Source organism: Juglans microcarpa x Juglans regia, chromosome 3S (genome assembly GCF_004785595.1).
Source record: "Juglans microcarpa x Juglans regia isolate MS1-56 chromosome 3S, Jm3101_v1.0, whole genome shotgun sequence".
Lineage (NCBI taxonomy): Eukaryota > Viridiplantae > Streptophyta > Magnoliopsida > Fagales > Juglandaceae > Juglans > Juglans microcarpa x Juglans regia.
Genome location: NC_054599.1, coordinates 17,030,772 through 17,055,561, shown reverse-complemented (window position 1 = coordinate 17,055,561; position 24,790 = coordinate 17,030,772). Strand labels below are relative to the sequence as shown.

Below are 24,790 nucleotides of genomic sequence, written 5' to 3'. Positions count from 1 at the left end.
GTGCCGTGGAAGGCTAGTAGTGGCGTTGTGGGCTGTAGGCGGTGGATCTAGGCTGTCATGGTGGTGCAGTGGCATGGGCTTGGCTAATGGCGGCGCTACGGGGAGAAACCCGTGCGTGTAGAGGCGCTGCGTGGTGGGGCTAAGGAGGAGCTACGGATGGTGAGTTCCATGGAAGTGGTCCACAGCGTGAGGGGAACTCGGTGGTGGTGCTTGGTGGAGTAAGGGCTGAGCCGTAGTGGCACAAGGATGGAGAACCCGTGCGTTGAGACCCATTTTCGGGTTGCTCGGGTGTGACTAAGGGAGGAGCTGCCAAGGAGCTTCAACTGTGGAGTTTGGTTGTCCGGCGAAGGACGAGGCTACTGGTGGTGGTGCGGTGCCGTAGGGGTGGCTAACGGTGGTGCCACAGGGAGAAACCCGTGCGTGTAGAGGAAGAGAGAGGGCTATGGGCTTCGGCCTGTTGCAGGGGGAGAGAGAGGGGTCTGTGGAGACGAGATTGGCATGGGGAAGGTCGTCGGTGACTAGGCTTAGTGGTGGTGCGGTAGCGGCGGTCGGTGGCGCTGGGAGGAGCCGAGGAGAAGAGAGATCGAGAGGGAGAGGGGCATGTAGCTAGGGGGAGGGAGGGAGGGAGAAGAGAGAGGGAAGAGGAAAAAATGAGAGGAAAAGTTAGGATTTGAGATTTAAATCTCAACCCTTCGTATTGAATCTTCAAAATTGATCCAACAGTGAAGGTTAAAACATTAAAAATAAACTAACTTAAAATAGATAATTCAAATATAAATTCAAATTTAATTTGTGAAATACTAATATTTCATTATTAAATAAATGATAGAGTTTTGTTAAATATTTTTAAGAGAATAAAACTATATAAATAATTAAAATTTTTAATATACTTTAAATCTCATAATATTCTTAATTAACTAAAATCATTTAGATAAAATGATTTTCTACCATTATAATATTTTTGGAGTTTCTAAAATAGAAGAGAATTACTTTAATCATGAAAAAATATGAGAGCAATATAGAAATAAAAGACTATATTTTTTCAGTGCTCCCTGGATCATTGAGTAGTGTGGTTGAATTTTACAATTCATATATTTTGCTAAGAAAACTATTGCTAGAATATCCAAAATCTTTTAATTTTCATATTACTCATATTATTGTAACGTTTTGTTATCATTATAATGCTTGTTAAAATTTATTTTTCTGCTCCTGTGCATTAAATTATTGACCAATTAATTTTATTTAAAAAATCATATTTTCTTTACATTTCGTGGTACCGTCAACGTGTGGCGGTGGCTGGCTGAGAAGAGGTGGCGTGAGCGAGAAATGGTGTTGCCGATCTTGGGTTTTGATGAAGGAAAACACTATGCCCGCAGAACATGTCTATCGAAATCCTTTACTGAAATTTTTTTAATTTTTTTTTTACTTAATGATTAAATAAGTGTTTTTAAATGAATATGTATTTTAAAAAAAATATTTAAATAGTTTAAAAAAATAGTGAAAGGAAATAAAAAAATATATAAAAAAGATTTATGTGGACGTAGCAACGTCCAAAAAACAAAGTGACTCAAACAATGAACAACTAAAATTCATCAAAGGACATAAGGTATTTCTTTTAGGTTTTCTTTGTTTGGTTGTTGGGTAAGAGAGTGTAGGAGATAAAAGAAAGTATAAAATTTCTCAATTTTTTTGTTTTCTTTCAATAGCTCACCGATGACAGATTAAAGCATCTATCAAGCATCATCCAAAGTAAATGATAATGCAATAATTTTATCAACAAATTATAATATAAGTAATGTTGATCTATATAATTTAATTAAAGAAATATTAATAATAAATAATAATATTTTATTATTATAAAGTATGTGATAGCTAATTTAATGTAGATTTCAATTAAGAGCAATGCTACACAATCTCCCCAACTTCTACACACCATATTTTTTAAAATTTTTTTAATTTTTTTTAGTTTATTATTTTTAAACTAATTTAATTTTTCTATTCATTATTCATATATTATATATTTGATAAAAGAAAAAAATAATAAAAATTAAAAAAAGTGTGGTGTGTGGAGATTGTGTAAATAGTAGGAGGTTGTGTAGATTTTTTCTTCAATTAATGAGTGATTGGCTAAAAGAAAAAGAAAATAAATTTTTGTCAAATTTGTAACTTTTTTATTAGTGGAAGGAGAGAGAGGGAGAAAGACAAAGTAAGGGAAAAAATAAAAGTTTTTGGAATTTAAATCCAACCCTTTATCATAAGTCTTCAAATTTGATTCAATGGTGAAAATTTAAATACTGATTTAAATTAATTTAAAATAGATAATTAATATATAAATATCATATCATAAATAAATTATCAAATTTAATTTATAAAATACTAATCTTTTATCATTAAATAAATGATAAAATTTTGTTAAATATTTATATAATTAGAATAATTTTAACATAATTTAAATATGATAATATTTTTAATTAACTAAATTAGACAAACGGCCCTTAGACGTTACCTACTACTAGTCATATATATATATATATGTATGAACTTCTTCTCCTGCTTGACCAAGTCTTGAATTCCTCCTCCAAGAAAACAGTGGAAAAAGAAAGAATAGTCGACACTGATGCATGGAATTTCTTTCTTTTTTTTCTTTTCCTTTTCTATTAATTTTGGGTCATTGGACTAAACATTAAAGGAAAGTATCCCTTTCATCATTTCATGTATGTTCCTGTTCATGTTAGATTTTCTTGGATCAGGATTTTGCAGTTATTTTCAAATTAAATCATTTTGTATTTGTCACATCAATATTTATTATTTTTTGCCAGCATACATGAAATGATGAAAGGGATAATTAGAAAAAATTGTCATGATCTATTTAATTTGAATTAAAAAAATGGAAGAATCAATGAAAAAGAATGTAATAATATAAATTAGAAGGCCAAAGCGGCCGATAATTCAAAGTCAAGTTTATATTATAACTGGTGTACGTCTCTTGAAATTATTATAAAAATTAATTAAACGAATAAGAATTTCTCCTAATTCTCGAATAACCTGAGATGATTTTATTCACCAGTACGTACTTAAATGAATTGTAAGGAATCTACTTAATTAAATGATTTTTGTACGTACATTTCCCTCTTTTAATTTTCCTTCTGAATGCATAAAATTAGGGGCCAACCGATGTGTGGGCATGCGCCTCTGTGTTTGTCCAGTTGGTAGTTACAATAAATTAATTATAAACCCAAATAACTGAATGAGCTGAAAGTTAGTTCAGTAGTTGGTGTTGCAATAATCTCTACTGTTTAATACCCCCGAGGGGAACTTAGGGGTTTAACAATCCTTTCTAATCTAATGTGTAATCTATGACTTCAAGTAAACCCTGTAACTCAATTAATCAATGAGTTAAGTATTTAATCATTTCTTTAATCAATATAGGAATAATTAACTGCATCTTCCTATAGTTCTTGATTTCAGTACTTGATTCAGTATTTGATTGCTTTCTTTAATACGTAGAGAGTTAACTTCTATTGGTGTTCTTATGAGCTCCCCTACGAGGGCATCCTGCCTCTCTACTTCACCACCGGTATAAGTAAGGAGACTCGTCAAAAAAACATGTGTTATGTTAACATTGATACGTTGAAAATTATAAAATTTAAAATTTAAAATTAAAATTGATAAAATGAGTATTATAGATTTTTTGTAAATAAAATTATAAATATATATAACACAACTCTTTTGAAAAACAAACCAATATCCAAGTTGAAAAGTGGGGTAAAGGTGGTGGTCCGGTAGTAGATCCAGAGCCTTGTCAACTTGTGGGAAAACCAAGTAATTGACTGTTTAGCTTAGCACTTAAGGTATTCATGCCTAATCTATCTTCCGCTGTACATAATTTATGAGCTTTAACAATTTTCTATACGTTTGACATTCTAATTTTATTAATATACATGCTACTTGTAATTAGTCATGAGGGACCATATTATAAATTCTTAGGTGTATTTTCGTTATTTTACCACAAAATTTAAAGAACTGTGTATATTCTAATTTTTTCCAAAACATTTAAATATTTTTAATTTACTAATTACAATGGCAGTCCTATATAAAAAATCGATTTTTACTTGCATGCGTAGAATCAATTCTACTTTTTCTCGTACATCATTTCAATTTTTATAAAAGAACATATGCATTGAGTTTTCCTTCTAAAAAGCATTCAAACACGAGAAATAATTTTTAAATTTTTAATTTAATCATTATAATTTTATTAAACTTACAAATAAAATATAAAAAATAATTTAATTTTTTTAAATCTCAAAATAAAAATAATATTTTAATTTTATAATATTTTTATCTAATTTTTTCTTTCTTGTTTTTCAAAATCCAATAACAATAAAACATTTTGACATTCTTGTTCGCAAAAGTCTTATATAATCTATTACCCAAACATGTCTAAATAAACTTTTTATAATGAATATTTAGTCAAACTTGACTGCCTAGACTTCAATGTGGGTCCCTGTTGCATACCATATTCCTTGTGGTTCAAGTGACTTGCCTTACCGAGCAAACCACGTTGACAAATTCTTGTACAACGATCAAGTTGCCTTTTGACTTTGACCGGCAACAAGTCTTCGATGAGCTAGCGCGGCGACCAATAAGAACATTCCGAATCCGGGGATAGGATGGAGCAGGAACAAACCCCTCGTGCAACTAACCAAAAACAAAAGAAAAAAAGCAAGTCATCCATGAGGGCCCTGACCGAGTACATTAACGTTCCAAAATCCATGCAAGTGGAACAAATTCGTGCATGCAACTACTCAAATTCGTGCATTTTGGGACCTAAGATGTTTGGACGCAAGCGGAACAAATGTTTGTGAATAATTGTAAAATCTTCTTGAGATGAATGAGATTTTGATAAATGGTAAAAAAATATTTTACCATTAAGTAAAATAAATCATTTTTCAAAAAATCAACATGAATAGTAGCAGCTATAGGTAGCCTAGATCGGGCCACTAATAGTGTCTCTTGGCCTCCTAGCACACTGGTTGCCATGAGGAGGGCCAAATCGATCACCTTTGGCAGCCCATATCGACATAAAATCTTATTCAAAGATGGAAAGATCATGATATCTGATTTTAGAATCCTATCTATGAAAATTGAATGCAAGGATGGAAAAATCATGATATTCACCAGTTTTTATTCCGACATCGAACCTTATTCAAGTAAGAACTTTTATACCTATTTCTAGTGATTAAATTCTGAATGAATGGCCTACGCCTCATAATCAAGTATCTAGTAATTCAAGGAAACTCTTACTCTTTGTTAACATCACATTTCGTACGCTTTTAGACCATGTTCCAGCAACTTAGGTCTTCAGAACTGGGCCTGCAAAAATGAAGTAGAGAGTAGTTGGGAGTGGGCGGTTTTGGGACCGGGAAGTTTTCGATGCCAAAGTTAGTAGAGTATTTTGAAGATTTGTAAAATAATGAGAGAGTCTAGAGATCAAAGAGCTTTCTCGTACCTGAAAATTGCTATTTATATCAGGAGCCTAGCGGGGACATATCGTGCCTGACCCCTGACTCCGTGGAGTCCATGCCCTCTTTACTTGTTAGAGTCCTTTAATGTGGCGTGCCTTTGCAACGGCGTTATTAATGTGGCGTGTAGCTCGAGTAATGGTACCATTAATGCGGCGTGGTTCTCCAATTTGCCTTACCCTGCTGGTGTCCTCGATGGTGTGTCGATGTCACCTTGTCAGAGGATCGAGAGTTCCCCTTAGTTCCCGCTTGTTTACGTGGGTAGGTACTTAAGGGTTGAACGTTGTTTGAGTGACCTCCAGGACGGCCAGTCTCATCCCCCTGCAATATGCTCGCATATGGGGATTATGTCTAGGAGAGTCTACATGTGGGCCTAGCCGAAGAGTCTATTTGTTCTGGGTTGGGCCTTCGTTTATTATTCATTTAGTTGCTCTTCTCAGGCCCATCACGAAAGGGGGGGAAAAACCCCTTACATTCTTAATGCGAAATTGAATCAGTTGGGATCTGAAAGCTCCAACTGATCATTGGTGTTTAAAAGCTCCAAGAAAGCTTCAAGAAACTGAGAGGTGTGTTTAAAGAGAGATTGTTATTCTTGGGTTCTTTTCACGTAGAGAGGCCATGGCGGCCATTGCTGTAGAGGCAGGTCGACGTTCTTACGTTGATCTTGTTTCGACGGTTCCATCGTTGGTTTTGGTTTGGATAGTGCTGCCAGGTCTTCCACCAAATTTTTATCATGAATCTTTCCTAAAGATCTTTACTACTCTGATTGGACAGTACATTAGAAGATATAATCCAACAAAATGTGCTACTGGCACGGATGGGGCACTTTTATGCTTGGAGATGGATGTAGCAAAAGAACAGATTCCCTTTTTCTGGATTGGGATGCCAAGGTCGGGATGAAAATAGGAAGTTCTTTATGAGACCCTCCCAGCGTTTTGTCCAAGATGTAAGGTATAAGAGCGCAACGTACGTACGTGTAGATTGAAGACTCGGATAAATGGAGAAAAAGTTTGGATACGTAAGAATGCAAAGGACATGGAAGCTGCGAAAATAGATTAACGAGCTGTCCCAAACGATGATATAGATAAAGGCAAGGGATTGATGATGATGGGATCAGGAACGGAATATGGAAATACGAGTGAAAATTTGGCTAAGTCTTAATGCAAGAGGAAGATGGTACAAAGGAGGGACAGTTAACAATCTGTCAAGAAACACTGGAGAGAAGCAGAACTGATGTTTGGTCGAGTGAAGAAAATATTTTAACAAGAAAGGAGTATCATGTAGAGGAAATTGAAGAAGAGGAAATAGAGGGACCTGGAATAAATGGTACTGTAAATTAGGAATTGGAGGTGATGCAGGCGGCGAAGGTTTATGAGAACACTAATAGGGGCGACTCTGTTTCTAAAACGGATAGGGATTTGAACGTTGAAAGTTTATCAGAGCAGAGAGTTATGCCTTGGAACTGGAGACTATACCTAATGAGAATACTGCGAAGAACACTTATATGGAAGACTCTGTTTTTGAACTGGATATGGAATTAAATGTTGAAATTTTTTTAAAACATAGAGATTATGCCACAGAAAATGAGGGAGCTGATAAGAAGAAAAAAGGAGCTTGGAAAACATTTGAAAAGGCTCGTAGTTTGAACCAGGTGATAGCGTGGCCAAATAAATTTTCCTATGATTGGTCCGATTTTATCATGGAATATTAGAGGTCTTGGCACCTCTAGAGGTAGATTAAAAAATTTGGTTAAGAAATTAAAACCGAATATTGTTGCTTTAATAGAACCTTTGGCCTCATCTAATAAGGTGCTGGATGTATTACACTTATTACACATGGACCAGTTTATTACTAATGAAGGGGAGGCTGGTAAAATTTGGGTGCTTTGGTAGAATGATATTTCAGTTCAACTAGTTTTGAGTAAAGAGCAATTTATTTTAACTCGTGTTGGAGACGGAGTTACAAATTTACTTTACTGTTTTGTATATGCCAAATGTAATATGGTGGAGAGGAGAGATTTATGGGAGTCTCTAAATGGTTAGATTCTAGGAAATGAACCCTATATTATTGTAGGCAATTTCAATATTATAAGGGATGATTCGGAACGTCGGGGCGGCAGAACTCGTCCTAGAATGGCAATGGCGGATTTTAATTCTTGGATTGATAATTGTGGATTAATGGAAATGAAGTCTTTGGGAATGAGGTTCTCTTGGTGTAACGGGCAGAGAGGTCTATCAAGAAGTTGAGCTAAATTGGATAGATGTTTATTGAATGCTAGCTGCTTGACAAGATATCCTAATATGAGTAACTACTATTTACTGAGATCAACTTCAGATCATTCGCCAATCTTCATGGAATTTCAATCAGACCCTTTCTTGTATGGATCTTTTCCTTTTTGGTTTCAGCAAATGTGGATAGAACATTCAGATTTTCATGATTTTGTGGGAAAAATCTAGGAGAAGGAAGTGGGGGGATCGGGTTTTTTAAAATTGGCTCTCAAACTGAAAAAATTAAGAGAGGCTCACGGCATTCATACACCGATAGTCCAAGTGGCACCGCCGACGTGGAGCTCACGGCATCTCACCGTGCACGTTGGTGGCCAAGGACCACATTTCGCATACTGTGTGCATGAACGACCGCAGTGGTTGGGGTGGTAGGATCTGAGCCGATGACTTGTCCTTTGGCCGTCTATAGTACTTGGGAACCACCTCGGGAGGGCAGACAAGGTTGGCGAGGAGGGAAATGGTGGAGAAAGAGAGAGGGAAATGGGGAGGAGGGGAAGCACGGGGGAGGGAGAGAGAGAGAGAGAGAGAGAGAGAGAGAGAGAGAGAGAGAGAGTGAGTGAGACGTGGCTAGGGTTGGCAATATGTAACACGACCCGTTAACCCAACATGAACATGATACGATAAAAGCGGGTTAGAGTTTACCCTTAACGAGTTCGGGTCAAAACAGGTTGACCCGTTAAGACACGATAGCTTAACGGGTTGAAAACGGGTCAACCCGTTATGACCCGTTAAGAAAGTTAAAGTTACAATTATACCCTTATACCTAAAAAATAAAATTGTTGGGATTTTAATTTCGATATTTTTATTGTTTGGATTTTAATTTTAGACTTGTAGTTAGTTTTATATTTTTTTTTATAGATATTGTGATTTTAACATTTATATAAAATTATGCTAAACTTAACTAGATCAAAGGGGTTAATTTTGGGTCTGTTTCAATCATTTTACATAAACGGGTCAAAACGGGTTGACACGACACGACCCGTTATGTTAATGAGTCGTGTTAGGGTTTGAGATTTTGACACGATAAGGTTAACGGGTCGGGTTAGGGTTGACCTATATAGTATAATATATATGTTTTGACACGACACGAACACGACCCGTTAATACGATTTGACACACCTAGACGTGGCATACCACTAGTGTATCACATCAGTGTGTGAGATCCATTTATATGTCTAGCAGCCCTCAAACTTAAAATGATATGACCCATTATCACAGATACAACTCCAAGCTGCATCCAGATCAGCTCAGAGTGAAGGACTCACTCCTTGCAGAGGCCCGAGACATGTGGAAAAATTGATTTATATAGTTCACAAATCTTTGACGATCACTTCAGCCATGTCAGCATCCAGAAACTTGTTGAAGAATAAAAGAGTTGGGAGACAAGATTTGATGTGTGAAATTTGATTTGTAAAATATTTGAATTCAAACTTATCTTGTAAATCAAATTTTATCACGTCGATAACATAGATGGCGTATTCTTCATATCAACTTATAAATATAATTTTTCTAAAATAAATCCTATACATGCAGCTGTCACTTAAAGATAATGGTAGGTGAAATTCATACATTCTAGTAAAAGACTGCCAACATTTTTTTTTAGAAAGATTTGGTAAATAATCATCTATATTTTGTTCAAAGTGAGATTCGTTCGTCATTTTTTTTTAAATAATACTTCGACAAATTTTGGATCAAGCTCATTTGTTAAAAGTTACGCCAAACTTAAAACTAACGAAAAATACGACTCTTTAGTACTTCATTCAAAAAGTAAAACACAACTTGGCTAAGAGCATTCATCACCTATTGACTAGTATCATTGATTGATCGTATCCAACCATTCCTTCGTGGTCTAAGCTTGGCCACCAAATGGGTGGCCGCCAAAGCTATATATGACCACTCGTGGTGGGTAGGCATGAAGAGGAAGACGTCCCCTCAATGTGCTGCTTCTTTTAGTTTTTTCAATAAATTTTTATAATTATATGTTTTGCTAAATTAATATATTTTTTTCAAATAAGAAGAAAATAATTTGCAGGTGACAATTTGTAAAACTATGAATTTGTTTTTGTTAATTAAGGTGGTCGATATTTCTAGTGGAGGGACTTGGTAAAAACTCATCGCAAGAGGTAGGGCTGTATAGGAACCAGCTGGACCGACCGTCTCCGAGGCGGACCGATCATTGGATTCAAGAACGGTGAATAACCAATCGGCGGGCAAGAGGATTTGAGAGAAAACAGACGTCGGCAGTTCAGCACTAGTTTGAACCCCTGGAAAACCGCTGAACCGGCTGATCCTTTCTTTTTTGAATATAGGTATATAAAACGGCACTGTTTCACTTAAATGAGTGAAACAACGTCGTTTTTCCAAGTGAAAGTTAAAAAATAAACATATAGAACGACGTTGTTTGTCTTTAAACCAAGTAGCGCCGTTTTGAATTTGGTTTCATTAACCCTCCCCCCTCTTCTTCTTTTTCCTCAATCTTCTTCTTCCTCTCGCGTCTTCTTCTTCCTCTGCAACTCTAAACCCTAAGCTTCTACTCTCATTTGACAATGGACGCGGCATCCCTCCTTCGTCACAAAGATGCCGACGGCAGACCAAAGAATCGAACCGCACCACGTTGAGACTGATAATATCGATTTTCTCTTTCCAATCGAGCGGTTTCGGCCGGTGTTGAGCTCTCATGGCAGACGTTGATGAGGTATCGGTTTGGCACCAAAACTGATGCCGAAACCATCGATGTACACCCCTATCACGAGGTAATCTAAAAAAAAAAAGGGTATAAAGGTAAAAACCCAATCTGGACAAAGCACGAAGGTTTATTAACCAAGTTTTATTTTTCAACAATAGGGTAACTTTTATTATTGAGTAAGAAAGACCTTAGCCAAGCACACAAAGTTCACAAGAAAAAAAACACCTAAACAGAACAAAGAAAAAAGACACAAACTTTTAAAAGAAGTATTAGGAGGACAAATTATAGCACCCATTGATTGATAAGTATTAACTTCCAACATTTAGATCCTATTATAAGCAAATACGGATTCCCACTAATTAGCGGAAAAGAAAATTTTTTCAAATAAGAGATTGTCCTTACAACTAATGATACACTTAGAATTCTTTTACAACTTATTTTATAATCAATCTATGCAATCATACTGTTAAGACCTGCTTTGTACAGGTTGGAAAGGGAAAAGAAGTCACTCCTTGTCCACAATGACAATTTGGCCCTTTGTACCATTTGGAGTCCCCAGCCCACGTTTCGAAGTAGTGGTATGGTGTCTATACATACATTCATTTCAGGAAATAGAAAATAAATGCAACAAATATAAATAGAAAAAGAGATATACAAATTTACGTAGTTGGGCACATGGCCCTACATTCACAGATAGATTAGGGTTCAAATCAATTATAATGGAAGTATTTTATAATCTCTCGTATCTCACTGTACAAATAGGGTTGGTGATTGCTACTACCTGGAAAAAATAACCCCCTAAAACTTTAGACAAGTTGCAAAGGCCTCCTCTCGATATCTGATCTCAAATCCCTTTTATTCCTCATTGGGGGTAGAGAACACCAGCATTATGTCACCTCACTATCTCCTTTCCTCGTCTAACTCTCTATCCTCTCCTTCCTCCTATCAATTCTCCTCTATTTTTCTTGACACCCTGTTTTTTCTTTATCTTGTTCCCTCTCTGTCTCTTCCTTTCTTACTTTTATCTTTTTCTCCCTTTAATATCCTAATGGTGATCTTCTAATGGACTGGGCCCTCTATCTTGGGCTTGGGATATGTTATCCCTTCCACAGGTCACTTTATTAAAAATAGTTTTGATTTTACATAATTATCAATTAAAAATATAAAAAAAATGCAGAAAATTTATAAATGATCATTTCCATTCTGATTTTGTATTTCATGTTTACAAATTGCTCCTATTCGCTTGATGGAAGGATGAACAATTAGGGACAAACAAGTAGTCGGATTCTGATCATTTTCAGCTGAAAAGAAAAAACAGAACGTCTTTATGAACCACTACCATGAATCTCCTGCTTAAAAACTTAAACGACAAGAACCAAAATCCCGGCCAACTAAAACATCTTGCTTTCTAAGTTTGAAGGCTTTCCTCTTATCCCACGCGTCCATTCACGTATGTACCCTTTACGTCTTGTCCAATGCTTTTTGTATTTTGCCAAATGTTGCTACTACTGCACACAATATGGCAAATTTCAATTTAACATCCGTTAGGCTGTGACCCTTTTTGATAAAAATAAATAAATCCCTAATAAGAACTAAACCAAAATAGTAAATGATAAAATAACAAAGAGGTATTGCATTCTTATAAAGATTATATAAAAATAAACTTATAAATAATTAACATTCATGTGAAATATTAGATTTACTTTACAGTAAAAATAACTTTACAATCGAGCGTACCATATGCATCCACGTCAGTTTGCAAACTTAATTTTGTGAAATATCTTCATCACCACAAGAGAAATCAAATCTAATATCTAAATAATAATACAAAACTCAAATGTGTTGCTCTCTTTCTTTTTCCCTTTTTTTCTCAAGTGATAAATAATGGTACATCAAATTAAAAGGAAAGAAACAAATGAGGTGGCGAGGCTTCTCAACAAATACCCATCGTAACAAATACATAAACAAAAGTAACTTTTTTAGGGGAAAAAAAATGGAAATTAATACAAAAAAATTGATGATCTGGACTCATTTCCCTTGGCCGATGTTCTAAAATAACAATCCACTAGCTAGGGGCTAAACGCACCTAGTGTTGCCTGTAACGCTTTACTGTTGCAGCTAATAACTCGTCTCCGGCAGTGAGCCTCAACATCTGTATAAATCTTGGTCGCGAGATCTGGAGTGCCTGTGACCATGAACATACAAACAAACCAAACAACAATCATAAGACAGAAATCTGAGAAAACAAGCACATAGAAAAAGAGAAAGGTTTGCATCTTTTTTGCATAAATAATTAAGCACATCCAACATAAAGAATTTGATAGACTCACCCGAAAATCCTTGTGAGATTTGTGAATCAATGCCATTTTAGAAGGACTTAAGGTCCTTGAAAGTACGGTCATTAGAGCAGGAATACTCATCCATGGCGTGGATGGTCTCGGATTATTTGGCTGCAAATTCGGAACATCTGGCCATTTTAACAAACCGTATATAATTAGATAAACGGGAAGATAAAATATATTTGTAATCGTAAATTGTGAAACCGTCATCTAATCATTTAGAAAAAAAAGAATAAAACTTAAAGACTCATATGAAAATAACTAATTTTAAAATAATTACGCAACGTTTACACTTCTCAATTGTACGTAAAATTAGTCGAAAGGAAAGAACTCGAGGGAAACAATTAGAAAGTTAATTAAGCAAAGGCAGTAATTAGTTGCTTACGCGTTAAGCAATGATCAGGGACCTTGAAAGTTATGATGTAAGCGGGAAGGATGTGCGAATTCATGAAAGCACTCCAGACGACGTATCTTCTGGGAGCCGATGGATTGTCAACGCCGGAGTCGAAATTTCGTGAACTTGGATGAGACTGCTTGGAACCAGGACAAACGGTTTCCATGTTCCCCATTATCACCCGGCATAGCAGAACATGCCTCAACCCATCTTCATCTACCGCAGAGGATGCGGCACTGTGTAGTTAATTATTCAAACATAAGCTCCCAGATTGATGCAATTGTGAACAATTTTAATCTTTAATCTTAAAAAAAAGGATATGCTATTCTATGTAAAAGTATAAAAGAAGATACAACTGTTTCATCTACAACACAAAATAAATTTATGTTCCCGTTTCGAAAGTGAGATGATATGAAAATAATTTTAAATAAAAATTAAATAAAATATTATTATGATATTATTTTTTAATATTATTATTTTTGAAAAATTAAAAAATTAAATTATTTATTATATTTTGTGTGAGAATTTAAAAAAATTATGTGAGATGCATCCAAACCTATAAAAGTATCGTTTATATATTGAGAATATCACGATATTGAAAAGTATCTTTTATTCAGAAGTATCTTTTATTGAAACGTTATTTTCATGAATTTGTTCTACGAGTCTTTATAGATTCAGCTGATTGTCTACATACTAAACGATATAACACACGTCAATTAACATATAAAATATTTTTATTTTGAATCTTGCAACTATTATTTGGTTACCCCTCGAATATGGCAATCGGTAAAGACCTGGATTAGAAGACATTTAATGAGATTTTCGATGCTTTTGAGACGTACCCATCAATGGCAAACTTGGCAGGAGCCAAATGGAGCCCAAAACCATAGGACGGACCGTGCGAGGGCCTCGCACACTGACTAAATCCGTACTTGACGATTTCCCGAATATCGTCCCTCGTGCCGCCATACCATGCGTACCTCGTGTTGGCGTCTCCGCCGCACTTGTTCGCCATCGCCTCAGAGAAAATCCGGAACGAGTCCAGCCTCGCTTTCTTGGACGCCAAGCCAGATGAAGTAGTTGGAGAGCTCTTGTGCATCGCTACCACGTCGGTATCCTTGCAAATATCTCCCATGCCGTGAAGAAACACATTCTTGATCACGTCGTGCTCTATGCTCCCTTCTCCGACCGCCGCCAACCCGTCCCGCGCAAACAAACTGTGAGATGTCGGATGAGGAGATGGAGGAGTCGATTCTTCGATTACGGACCCTGCATCGGATATTTCATCATCATCTATACTCTCAGAGGTTTGGCTTTCTACGTCAATTGTTTCCTCCATTGATTCTCTCTTCTTTATCTTAATAAAGCAAAAGTTTCTCTTTCTCCAAATTTATAAGACAATCTGGGAAGGAATTGCTGAATTAATTAAGAAAGAATCAACGGAGAAGAGAAAGGAAATTTGAATTAAACAACAGACAATATTTAAGGAATTAAAACCGACTAATGAGCTAGAACTGGGAGAGAAGACAGATGGCCGATCGAGGTTGAAGAAAAGAAAAACAACACAAAGGATCGAAGCCTCTTGAAGATTGTGGTGATAGGATTATATATATACAGGTAGAAAGATATAAATGTCTTCTAAAGCACATCGCTTGGAGAAAAAGCGAATGTGTACTGAGAGAGACAGAGGCGGTGGGTGGGGCTTTCTGGCGTTTGGGAACACGTACATGTTTCGTGCCGCCATTATAGTCTCCCACGGTTTTCTTTGACTTTGTAGGGATGGGGTTTTACATTTACTATGGGAAGCTACTTGAATGCCCCTCTTTAATAGGATAGGATGGTACCGATACTCGGATCAAATTATGCTACATATGCAGATCGTGTATGGTGGCGTAAAGATCTTAAACTAATAATATTTTTTGATTATTTTATAAGAAGATTTTTTATTAAGAGATAAATGATATGTTTAGTTTTATAATATATATAAGTCTCGTATTTTTTAAAAAAAAAAAAAATCTGAAAATTATAATAAAAAAAATTATTTTTTAATGATAAGTCTTATTTTCTTAAAAAAGAAGTGAAATATGATTTACATATTCTAAAACTGTACGTGGCATTACTTTAATTCAAAACTATATGATCTTATTTTTTAAAAAAGAAGTGAAGTACACATGATTTAAATATTCTAAAAAAAACTGTAAGTAGCATTATTTTATTCAAAATTATATGGATCAATCTAATTTTAAATTAGAATATACTTTTTTTAGAGTTTTACCCCTACGCTTAAAATGGATATTTATGTCATTATAATTGAATATACAAGTAGAGATATATCAACAATAACAGATATTATTATCTATTGTAGGTTTTGTAAAAGCCTTATGAATGGTACGTATTGACAAAGGTGAATCAGTAGCTATGAATTAAGGAATGGTAACTCGTTTGTTTTTATAATTTATATCAATTTATTTTATTTTATCTCATTTAATTATTATAATTTTTTTAAATTTTTATATAAAATAAAATAAATAATTTAAATTTAAAAATAAAAATAATATTTAAAAAAATTATTTTAATAATATTTTATTCAATTTTTAATTTTAATATTTATATATCTCATATTTTTATCTCCAAAAACAAACAAACGATACCTTTTTAAGTGTAGACTTGGAATCGGGGATTGATCTGGATTGTCTCTCTCTTACTTCCATGGCAAGTTATCTGCGTGCTGGCAGCTGGTTCTTTGTTTTTTATTATTATTTTCATATTGTGCCCCATTAGTTTAATTATTTATATTCTACTGCCATTATTTCCGAGGTTGGCTATTCTTGTCCAAAGCACATTTGCCAATCTAGGCTTAGAGCATAATCAATATTTATTTCCTTTCAAAAATAAATAATCAATCTTTATTTCTTACCGATCAAGATTTCTACAACTCATGATCAAAGTCCAAGGTGGTGGATCAATGATCTTTAAATTACTCGTATATAATTTGTCATGTACTTTTGAAACCGAATATGGATAATAGTTTATGTTATAGCTTAAACTCGACTTGAGATAATACCTTCCGTTTGGATTAAGAAATAATTTTAACTTATTTCATCTCATCTAATCAATATAATTTTTTAAAATTTTCATTACAAAATATAATAAACAATTTAATTTTTTTAAATTTTAAAATAATAATAATATTAAAAAATAATATTTTAACAATATTTTATTTTACTTTTAACTTTTATATAAAACTATATCATTTTATCTCATCTCACTATCCAAACCAATCCTAAACTTTTCCTTTTTAACTCTCTCCTCTCCAGTATGCAACAGAGAGGATACTACTATAGCCATACCCAAATAGATAGGTTACTTCGATTGTCCACTCCTACCATTTTTCATGGTTAGAGAATGGAACAATTTATGTGATTTAAATTTGAAAGTTATACTTTTTAAATGTAAGATCTCGAACAACAATATTATTCTTTATTTTGGATTTTGTGATCTCAATTTGGGTATAATGTAACCAGGGGCGGACCTACGATAGTAGTTAGCCCCACCAAAATTTTTTAAAAATATGTTTTAGTACATGGTTATATCAAATATATCCTAATATAAAGATAATTTGGCCCCCCAAAATATTTTCAAAAATCTCATTTAGTACTTAGTTGTCTAGGTTTCTTTTAGTTTTTTCATAATTACACCTATTTTTTGTCATTAATAAAATCTCACATTCTCAAATTTGTTTTTTTTTTACATCTCATAAGAGGCAATAAAATATCTTGGTTAAGCTATTTGATAAATTTACAACCTCATTTTTCCTATTTATTTATACTTTTCCTTTTAAGTCTTCCACTAACTAGTTTGTTTGGATTAGTTTTGTTAATAAGTACATATATACTATCATCAAGTTAACAATTAGGAGTGAATGCAACAAATCTAACATAACTATTTCTATCTATATTATAGAGACTTTACAATATTCAATCTTAGATTCAACAAAAAAATTTATCTTTGTTTACTTAATTTTTATCATTTGCTTCAAAAAATCTTAGATAGCTATTTCTATCTTAATTTTTATCTTTCACTTGAGTCCGATGAAACTCAAGTGAGAGGTTTAGATGGGTGGCTTTAATAATTTAGTTTATCCCTAGATAACAACCTTATATGATTAATATTAAATGTCGGTGACACATTTTGCTATCTTAAATGTCAGTTGTTATTCACCTCTACATACGACACACTTTGCTAATCGCCCCCCACCCACCAAATCCTAATTCCGCCCCTGCATGTAACATATTCTAAGTTATTTTCAAATGTGATGGGAGATAATAAAGCCCAGAAACTTAGGTGGCCAAACTTTTTTTTTTCCTAATTACTTATATACGGATTTCATTAGTAGAAACTTAAATCTAAGTATATATTAAAATTATAATTCTTCAACACCCGAAATCCATCATTGTTTTCACACAAATTTGAAATTCTTCAACATATTTGCTTTCACACAATCCAAGCTTTCACACCAGAAAGCTAGGGACTTGGATTGGGAGTTATAACCACATCATTAATGTAGCCTATCAAAAGCGAAAATTGACAACTATTGTAAAGGAAAATATTAAATGTACTTAAGAAAAACTTACAAAAAATTTATTTCTTCCCGTGTCACTTAGTATAATATGTTGAAAATTAAGAAATTTGAAATTTAAAAGAAAACTAGCAAAATAAATTTTATAAGTAAAACTGTAAATACATGTAGCACAACTCATCGATATAACAAGCGCATCAATATTTTTTTTAATTTTTTATTTCCAATATTCATCGCAAGGCCTTTATTATTTTTACAATCATTCTCATCTCATCTGATCATTACAATTTTCTCAAATTCTTACACAAAATAGAATAAATAATTCAATTTTTTTAAATTTCAAAATAAAAATAATATTAAAAAATATATTCTAACAATATTTTATTCAACTTTTAACTTTTATCTCTAATTATTTCATCTCATTTATAAAAATAAACGGGACTTTAAGTAGGTATGTAGTTTCTGAATAGTGGGTTTGGGATTAAATCTATGCTAATAATTAAAAGAGCTGTAATAATTTGCAGCCTCTATTAATTTAACCAAAAAAATACTCATTTTTCTATGAACAAAAGACAGAAAAAAAGAAAAATAATTGAATAATTTATCAACATAGTAAATGTTATTTGATAATACATTTTAAAAAGGCTAATTAATATCCTATATATGATCCTATCTACACTTCAACGTTCCATCAAAATTTTTTAAGAATGAATTATTCCCTGTGTGAAAATTTGAATTCATTTAGAGGATTTATATATTAATAAAAATTCTTATTAATACTTATTAATAAAAAAAACTCTAAATGGAGGTCCCGGCAAGGGAGACCAAAGTTTTAGAGCGTTGAAGTATACCGATCGCTTCATTGTATATTTTTTGTATTTTTTGGATTTCTGTGTTTTTTAGTATTTTTTTTTAAATATTAAAAAATTCAGAAATCCTAAAAATAAATATAAACGCTCAAAAGCATCTTTTCAAAAAGCGGCTCTATCCTTAAAGGAAAAAGAGAAAATCTATTTTACCTCCTCAACTTGATATTTTCATTTAACTGCTAGTTAAATTTTTTTTTTTTTTTACTTAATGATTAAGGAAGTGATTTTAAATATATTGATATATTTTTTTTTATTTTTTTAAATATATTTAAATATATTAAAAAAATATGAAAAAAAAAAAATTTACTTACGCTGAGCGATATGCCAGCGGTCAAAATGGGGCGGCATAGTAGCCGCCCCCAAAGGAAAAATCTTGCATGGAAGGCCCTTTTTAGTCTTTTAACCCATTGCCGCACTTTTGGATTTTGTGTGGTACGTGAGGATGCAAGATTGGCATGTCCAGTACGTATTGCGTGACGTAGACTTGTATAAGTGTAAATGTATTTTTTTTATATATTTTTTTAAATAATTTTTAAATATCTTTAAATATTAATAAAAATTTTTAAAAAATTAATTTACTAATAGTCACTTCCTTAACTATTAAATAAAAAAATAAAAAATAAAAATCACTATCGATCAATTTCATCTGTCACTTTTATCAATCTAAATAGTATTTTTCATTCCTCATATGTGTACTTAAAGACTTATTAAATAAGTTGTATGATAAATTTCTTGTTGTAAAATCATGTGGAAGTCCAATTATTATTATTTTAAATTGAAAAATTCTATTTGTAAATGTAAAGCAACTGTTGCCATAACAAGATTTGTGAGATAAATTTAAAATTTAAATATCTTATAAATTAAGTCTTGTTGTGCCGTCGCGGTTTGGCGAAGTGTGCTTTACACACTTGCATACAGGTAAAAGAAATCTTTTAAAATTACAAATAAACACATATATATATTGCTCTTTAAGATTAAGATATGATATGTTTATGTTTAATATTCATTAGTGTCGCTTTAACCGCGTAGACGTTAGTGAATTGGCCACTACTCTATAGTAATTAATTAATTAGTGAATTAGATCCAAACAAAATCTCAAATTTAATATGTACACATGACAGCTTACCATATATTCTTTCTTTTTCTTTCTTTCGTAGCAAGAAAACTTAATAAATAAGTATAAATAATTTCCCAACTTTACTATTAAAAGTCGTTATCCTGACCAAACTTAAAAAGTGAAACTTTTCTTTGTAATTTGTTGGCGTGGAAAGTTTCAATATCAGCCAAGTGCATCAGATGCTGGCCCCTTTACTAAAGGAGGAACGTATCGATCGAATAGGGAAAGAAATATCAATGTATTCTGCATGGCCACCGATTATGAGTATTCGTTTCGTGTGATAAGTTAAATAAAATATTATTATAATATTATTTTTTAATATTATTATTATTTAAAAATTTAAAAAATTTATAATAATGAGATAAAATGAATTAAAATAATTTCTATATCAAACGAATCTTAATTATAAAGTTTATTTTCTTTTGAAACACGAAATTAAAATCCTTTTCTCTGGCCACAATGGTTTGTACGTCCAACTGGTGGCCGAGGGGAGAATTTAGTGCAATTGGTTGTGCTTATATCATGGCATGGGCCCCATGTATGCATGCGTGCGCAAGCTGGAGATAATGGAATTAAAGGCTAATTAGAAATCTTGCATGCATGTTTGGAAATAATTAGGTACGTACTTACGTAAATGCAGCTAGCCCACACATGATATATAACTTAGTTTAGAATTTGTAAGTTTTAAAGGGCAATCTATCATTAAAATAATAACTTGTTTATATGGGTATCAAATTTATCATGTTAAAAACATGTTAGGGCCTACATTTTTCTAGAAAAACATGTTAAATTATGGTTAATCGTTGCCGGGAGGATTTTTTGCCGCAATTATTTTAGCGGGAAACATATATTTGCAGCGATATAAAGTGCGTGAGATAATTTTTTGTGTCGATTTGAGATAATTTTTTGTGTCGATTTTTGTTTTTTATTGAAACAGATAATTTTGGCGATGTTGGATTGTCGGAGTTAGTCTCATAGTCAAAAAAGAAATTCCGGTGAGTTATTCTCACCGGAAATAGTCCCTTACAAAATTTTTAAAAAAAAAAAAAAAAATTGCACTTAACAGGATACATGAAAAATACAATGTACATTCATATTATAGGTTTCCTATGTTATTCAAGAGATCATTCATAAATTGTCACACAGAATTTGTAGTACATATGCATGCATTTGCACTACAAGACAGTGAGAGCAGGTTTATGGGGCAAAATAAGGAAGAAAGTGAGAGCAGGTTTATGATCAATGGCTATTGAACAAAAAAACACGATACAGCAGTTGATAGTACCTAGGGGTGTAAATTTAAACCGAGAAACTGGAAAACCGAACTGGACCGGACCGGTTGGTCCGGTTTTGAACCGGTTCGGTCCGGAACCGGTTCCTATATTATGAAAACCGGCCGGAACCGGTCCGGTTTCGGTTCCGTAGTTTCCAGAACCGGACCGGACCGAACCGGACCGGTTGGAAAAAATACATATATAAAAATTAATTTTATATATTATACAAAATATTTTTATATAAGTTTTATATATAATATATAATTACATATTAAATTTTTATATATAATATATAATTATATATCATATATGAAATAATTTCATATTATAATTTATAAATTAACATAAAATGTTAATCTTAAATATGAACATTTGTAATTTTTTTGATCATATGTTATTAATATAATTATATATAAGATAATTTTATTATAATTTATAAAATAAAAGTTTAATCTTAAAGATGAAAATTTAATTGATCATATACTTTAAACGTAATATATATATATATATATATATATTAAATTATTAATAACATTTTATTACAAGAAGTAATAATTTATTATATATTTTTTACATTTTAAAAAAAACCGGAAAACCGGACCGGACCGGACCGGAAACCGGTAAAACTGGATGTACCGGTTTAGGAGGGTAGCCGGGACGTAATCGGTTTTGAAAAATGAAAAACCGGTACATACCGGTTCGGTTCTAGATTTTATCCAAAACCGGACCGGTTACACCCCTAATAGTACCTTTCTTATGAAAATTTCTTCCAAACTTGGGTTGGAATTTATGAACCAAAATATAGAATAAGAAAGCAACTAATAGTACCTTTGTTATGGAAAATTCTTCCAAACTTAAAAACGCCTGCTCATCTAAGAAAAAGAGGCGGCAGCTAAAGCATAAAATAAAAAAAATAAAAAACTCATGTTATTCCAACTTATCTACTCTTCAAAGAGAGTTTATTTGTTCAAGATATAAACTAGTTAACTACTTGAAAAAAATATAAAAAGAAGAAGAAGAAGAAGATATAATAAGCTAGTTAACTCTATCCATCTTCAAGTCTTTTTGCACCTTTGAACAGACTAACTGCGGTAGGGAGAGGCTGCATGGGTACGTAGTGGTTTATGGTCACAGTCCGTGTTTATCCAAACATGACAGAGAGGCCAAGTAAAACAATATAACAACTTCAGAAGATAAAACCTCTTACAATAAAAAAAAAAAAAAAAAAAAAAAAGTTGATAATTTATAAGAACTAATATTTGAAGTAAAATGAAAGAATATTTGCTTTCTGACCATATTATGGATTGAGAACCAGCTCACACAGCAGCAGCATCTATGAAATCCAAAAAACTCAGGCCTCAAACAAAAATATTTTAAAATAACATGAACAGGAAAACTAATAGAAAATGCAACATTTGACATGCCAAATAGCAAACAAAAGATACTGGAAAGATAAGTACTTGTGCCAACCCCTCGGGGTTGGAAAGACAACTTTTAAAATAAAAACGAATTACAAAAGCAAACAAAAAGCTTATAAGATCTACCCCAACTTAAAGAGGAAGCCACTTTGTCCCTTCAAAAGATTTTGAAGATACAGAATCCCTGAAAGTGATTAAAAAAAAAAAAAAAAAAAAAAAAAGATACTAAGATCTTAATTAGTATACAAAAAAGAAGTGAGAAGATGCTGCACCCAGAGATAGAGTGAGAAGATGGGAGAAAATCTAAAACAGAAGTGTATTTAAAATTTCAGAAAAAGAAATTACAATAAAGAAGATAAAGGGAACACTACATATTTGCAACTCCTCAGAAACAGGGGTCAAATATGCAACCTAATTTAAGATCAACACAAAACTCATGTTGAACTGTTATCTATTGGTCAAGGTGACCAACTTATGCAACATAATTTCAAACCCTATTGGACGAGGTTACCAAGTTAGTGCCACATAGAATCGACCAACTTATGCAACCAAATATGCAACATAATTTCAAACCTATTCCACCAGTCCACTGCTACAATAACATTTTAATTGCTATTTATTGGTCGAGGTGACCAACTTATGTTGAACCAATCCAAACTGTGAAGATCTGTATGTAACAATTATAACTTCTCATTTTTGTGAAAATATCCCAAAAAAAATATTTTAAAAAAAAACTATATGATTAGGAGATAAATAATTAGTTGATCACCACTTCTGGGTCGATTCTATGTGGCATTAATTTAAGTTAACTATAGACCTCAATTCTTGCTTTCAAAGTTACCAACGGACATAGCCAAAACCAATTGAATTTTGTTCAAATGGAACATAACGTACTTCTTAAAGCAGGAGAAATGTGGCAAATTCAGACAATAAAAAATGTGAAAAAAGGCGCGAAATTGGAAATAAAAAGTACAAAAGGGAATAGAAGCACTAACTGGAGAGACCAAGAACCCTAGGTTTGGCCATCTGATGGCCTAGCTTGCTGGATTTTCCCTAGATCCCTCGACCCTTGGAAACACGGATCAACACCCCAATATCTTCTGCTTAATGCCCTCGATCGCAGCCTCGCAAGCTCGCCTTTGCTCCTCATCGTCTACACTTGATTCTAGTGGCAGAGGATGACTAAGAATGTGGAAGTCGCTTTTGATTTCAACAATGGAGTGAGGGGGCTCGAGTGGGGGACAAATTTCGACGTAGAGGGTGAGTGAGAATGGTTGAGAGGTGGTTATCAGTGTAGGTGTGGCCGAGAGTTTTGGGAAAAGGTTTCATGTGATGGCCCCAGATTCTACTTGGGATCAGACGGACATTCGAAACCTCAAGACATGCAATACAAGGTTAGATGCCCCTCGTTCATGACAATTAAAAATGCAATGTTCCTAACATGCATATAATATTATGCAATATTCGCAGCAAATATTTTTTTTCTTTAGCAATACTATGCACCAAACTGAAAATATCACAAATACTTAAAACATACTTCATACAAAAAGACATACTATACAATTGAGATCATAACGCTAGTCTAAAATAGCTATGATCAAAAGAGCACAGGAGATGCAACTCCATAAGTACAAGTAATAATTTAAGTTAACTATTATACTATCATCGATGTCGCACCGTCACTTAGTCGACCATTTCCAGTTGGTCGATTCCCGTCTCTCTTTCAAATCCTGTAACAAGATCTACCATTCGTGGGGGAGAATGGTAGTTGGGACTACCACAATAAGATTTGATTACAAATCTTAACAAGTTAACAGAAAACCTCCACACAGGTTAATGGCACTTGCATTGTGAGATCCATAAAATCTTGTGTTTTGTGTTTATAATTTATTTTATAAGTGTGTTATTTTATTTATTTATTTATATTATGATATTTTTGGTGTGTTTTTATTTTTGGGCTTTTTAATTTGTTATGTTTTTATTTTGTTGGGCTTGTGTGTGTGCTGTTCAGCCCGTGTGTGTGTGTGTGTGTTTAATTTTGGTCCAACCCGTGTGCATCTAAGCCCAGCCCAGCAACCCAACCCGTGCACCAGCCCAGCCCGTGTGTGAACCCAGCTCCCCCTTAGTGGAACGACGCCGTTTTGAGGAACCTTAGGGTTCCATCGTGTTCCTTCCTGCGCCACACTGCCTCATCTCCTTTCTTCTCCTTTTCTTCTTTTTTTCGTCTTCTTTCTTCTGCAAATTTCCAGCTCCTCCTTGTTCTTTTAGCAGCTGCCACAAGCCAGCACCTCCTCCTTCCACTTTCCA

At 33.4% G+C, this 24,790-nt stretch overlaps 1 protein-coding gene and 1 long non-coding RNA gene across 5 annotated transcripts; both read right to left on the bottom strand.

Annotated features, from left to right (window-relative positions):
* Window positions 1–11,867: 11,867 nt before the first annotated feature.
* On the bottom strand, window positions 11,868–14,967 carry LOC121258492 (probable inactive poly [ADP-ribose] polymerase SRO2). Of its 3 annotated transcripts, none has more exons than XM_041160018.1 (5): window positions 14,069–14,967; window positions 13,215–13,462; window positions 12,824–12,957; window positions 12,580–12,678; window positions 11,868–12,004 (listed from the first exon to the last, which is right to left on the bottom strand). In XM_041160018.1, the coding sequence occupies exons 1-4, from the start codon at window positions 14,563–14,565 to the stop codon at window positions 12,580–12,582; spliced, it is 978 nt and encodes a 325-aa protein (XP_041015952.1). In that variant the 5' UTR covers window positions 14,566–14,967; the 3' UTR covers window positions 11,868–12,004. The 3 variants fall into 3 exon arrangements, with proteins under 3 accessions (XP_041015952.1, XP_041015953.1, XP_041015951.1); XM_041160019.1 differs by having other exon boundaries at window positions 11,868–12,001; XM_041160017.1 differs by lacking the exon at window positions 11,868–12,004 and having other exon boundaries at window positions 12,153–12,678; window positions 14,069–14,966.
* A 6,087-nt stretch (window positions 14,968–21,054) lies between these two features.
* On the bottom strand, window positions 21,055–23,883 carry LOC121258562. 2 transcript variants are annotated; one of them, XR_005939423.1, is made up of 5 exons: window positions 23,488–23,882; window positions 22,610–22,667; window positions 22,359–22,398; window positions 21,815–21,957; window positions 21,055–21,076 (listed from the first exon to the last, which is right to left on the bottom strand). It is a non-coding gene; the product is annotated as an uncharacterized LOC121258562 (long non-coding RNA). The 2 variants fall into 2 exon arrangements; XR_005939424.1 differs by having other exon boundaries at window positions 21,815–22,667; window positions 23,457–23,883.
* Window positions 23,884–24,790: the final 907 nt, after the last annotated feature.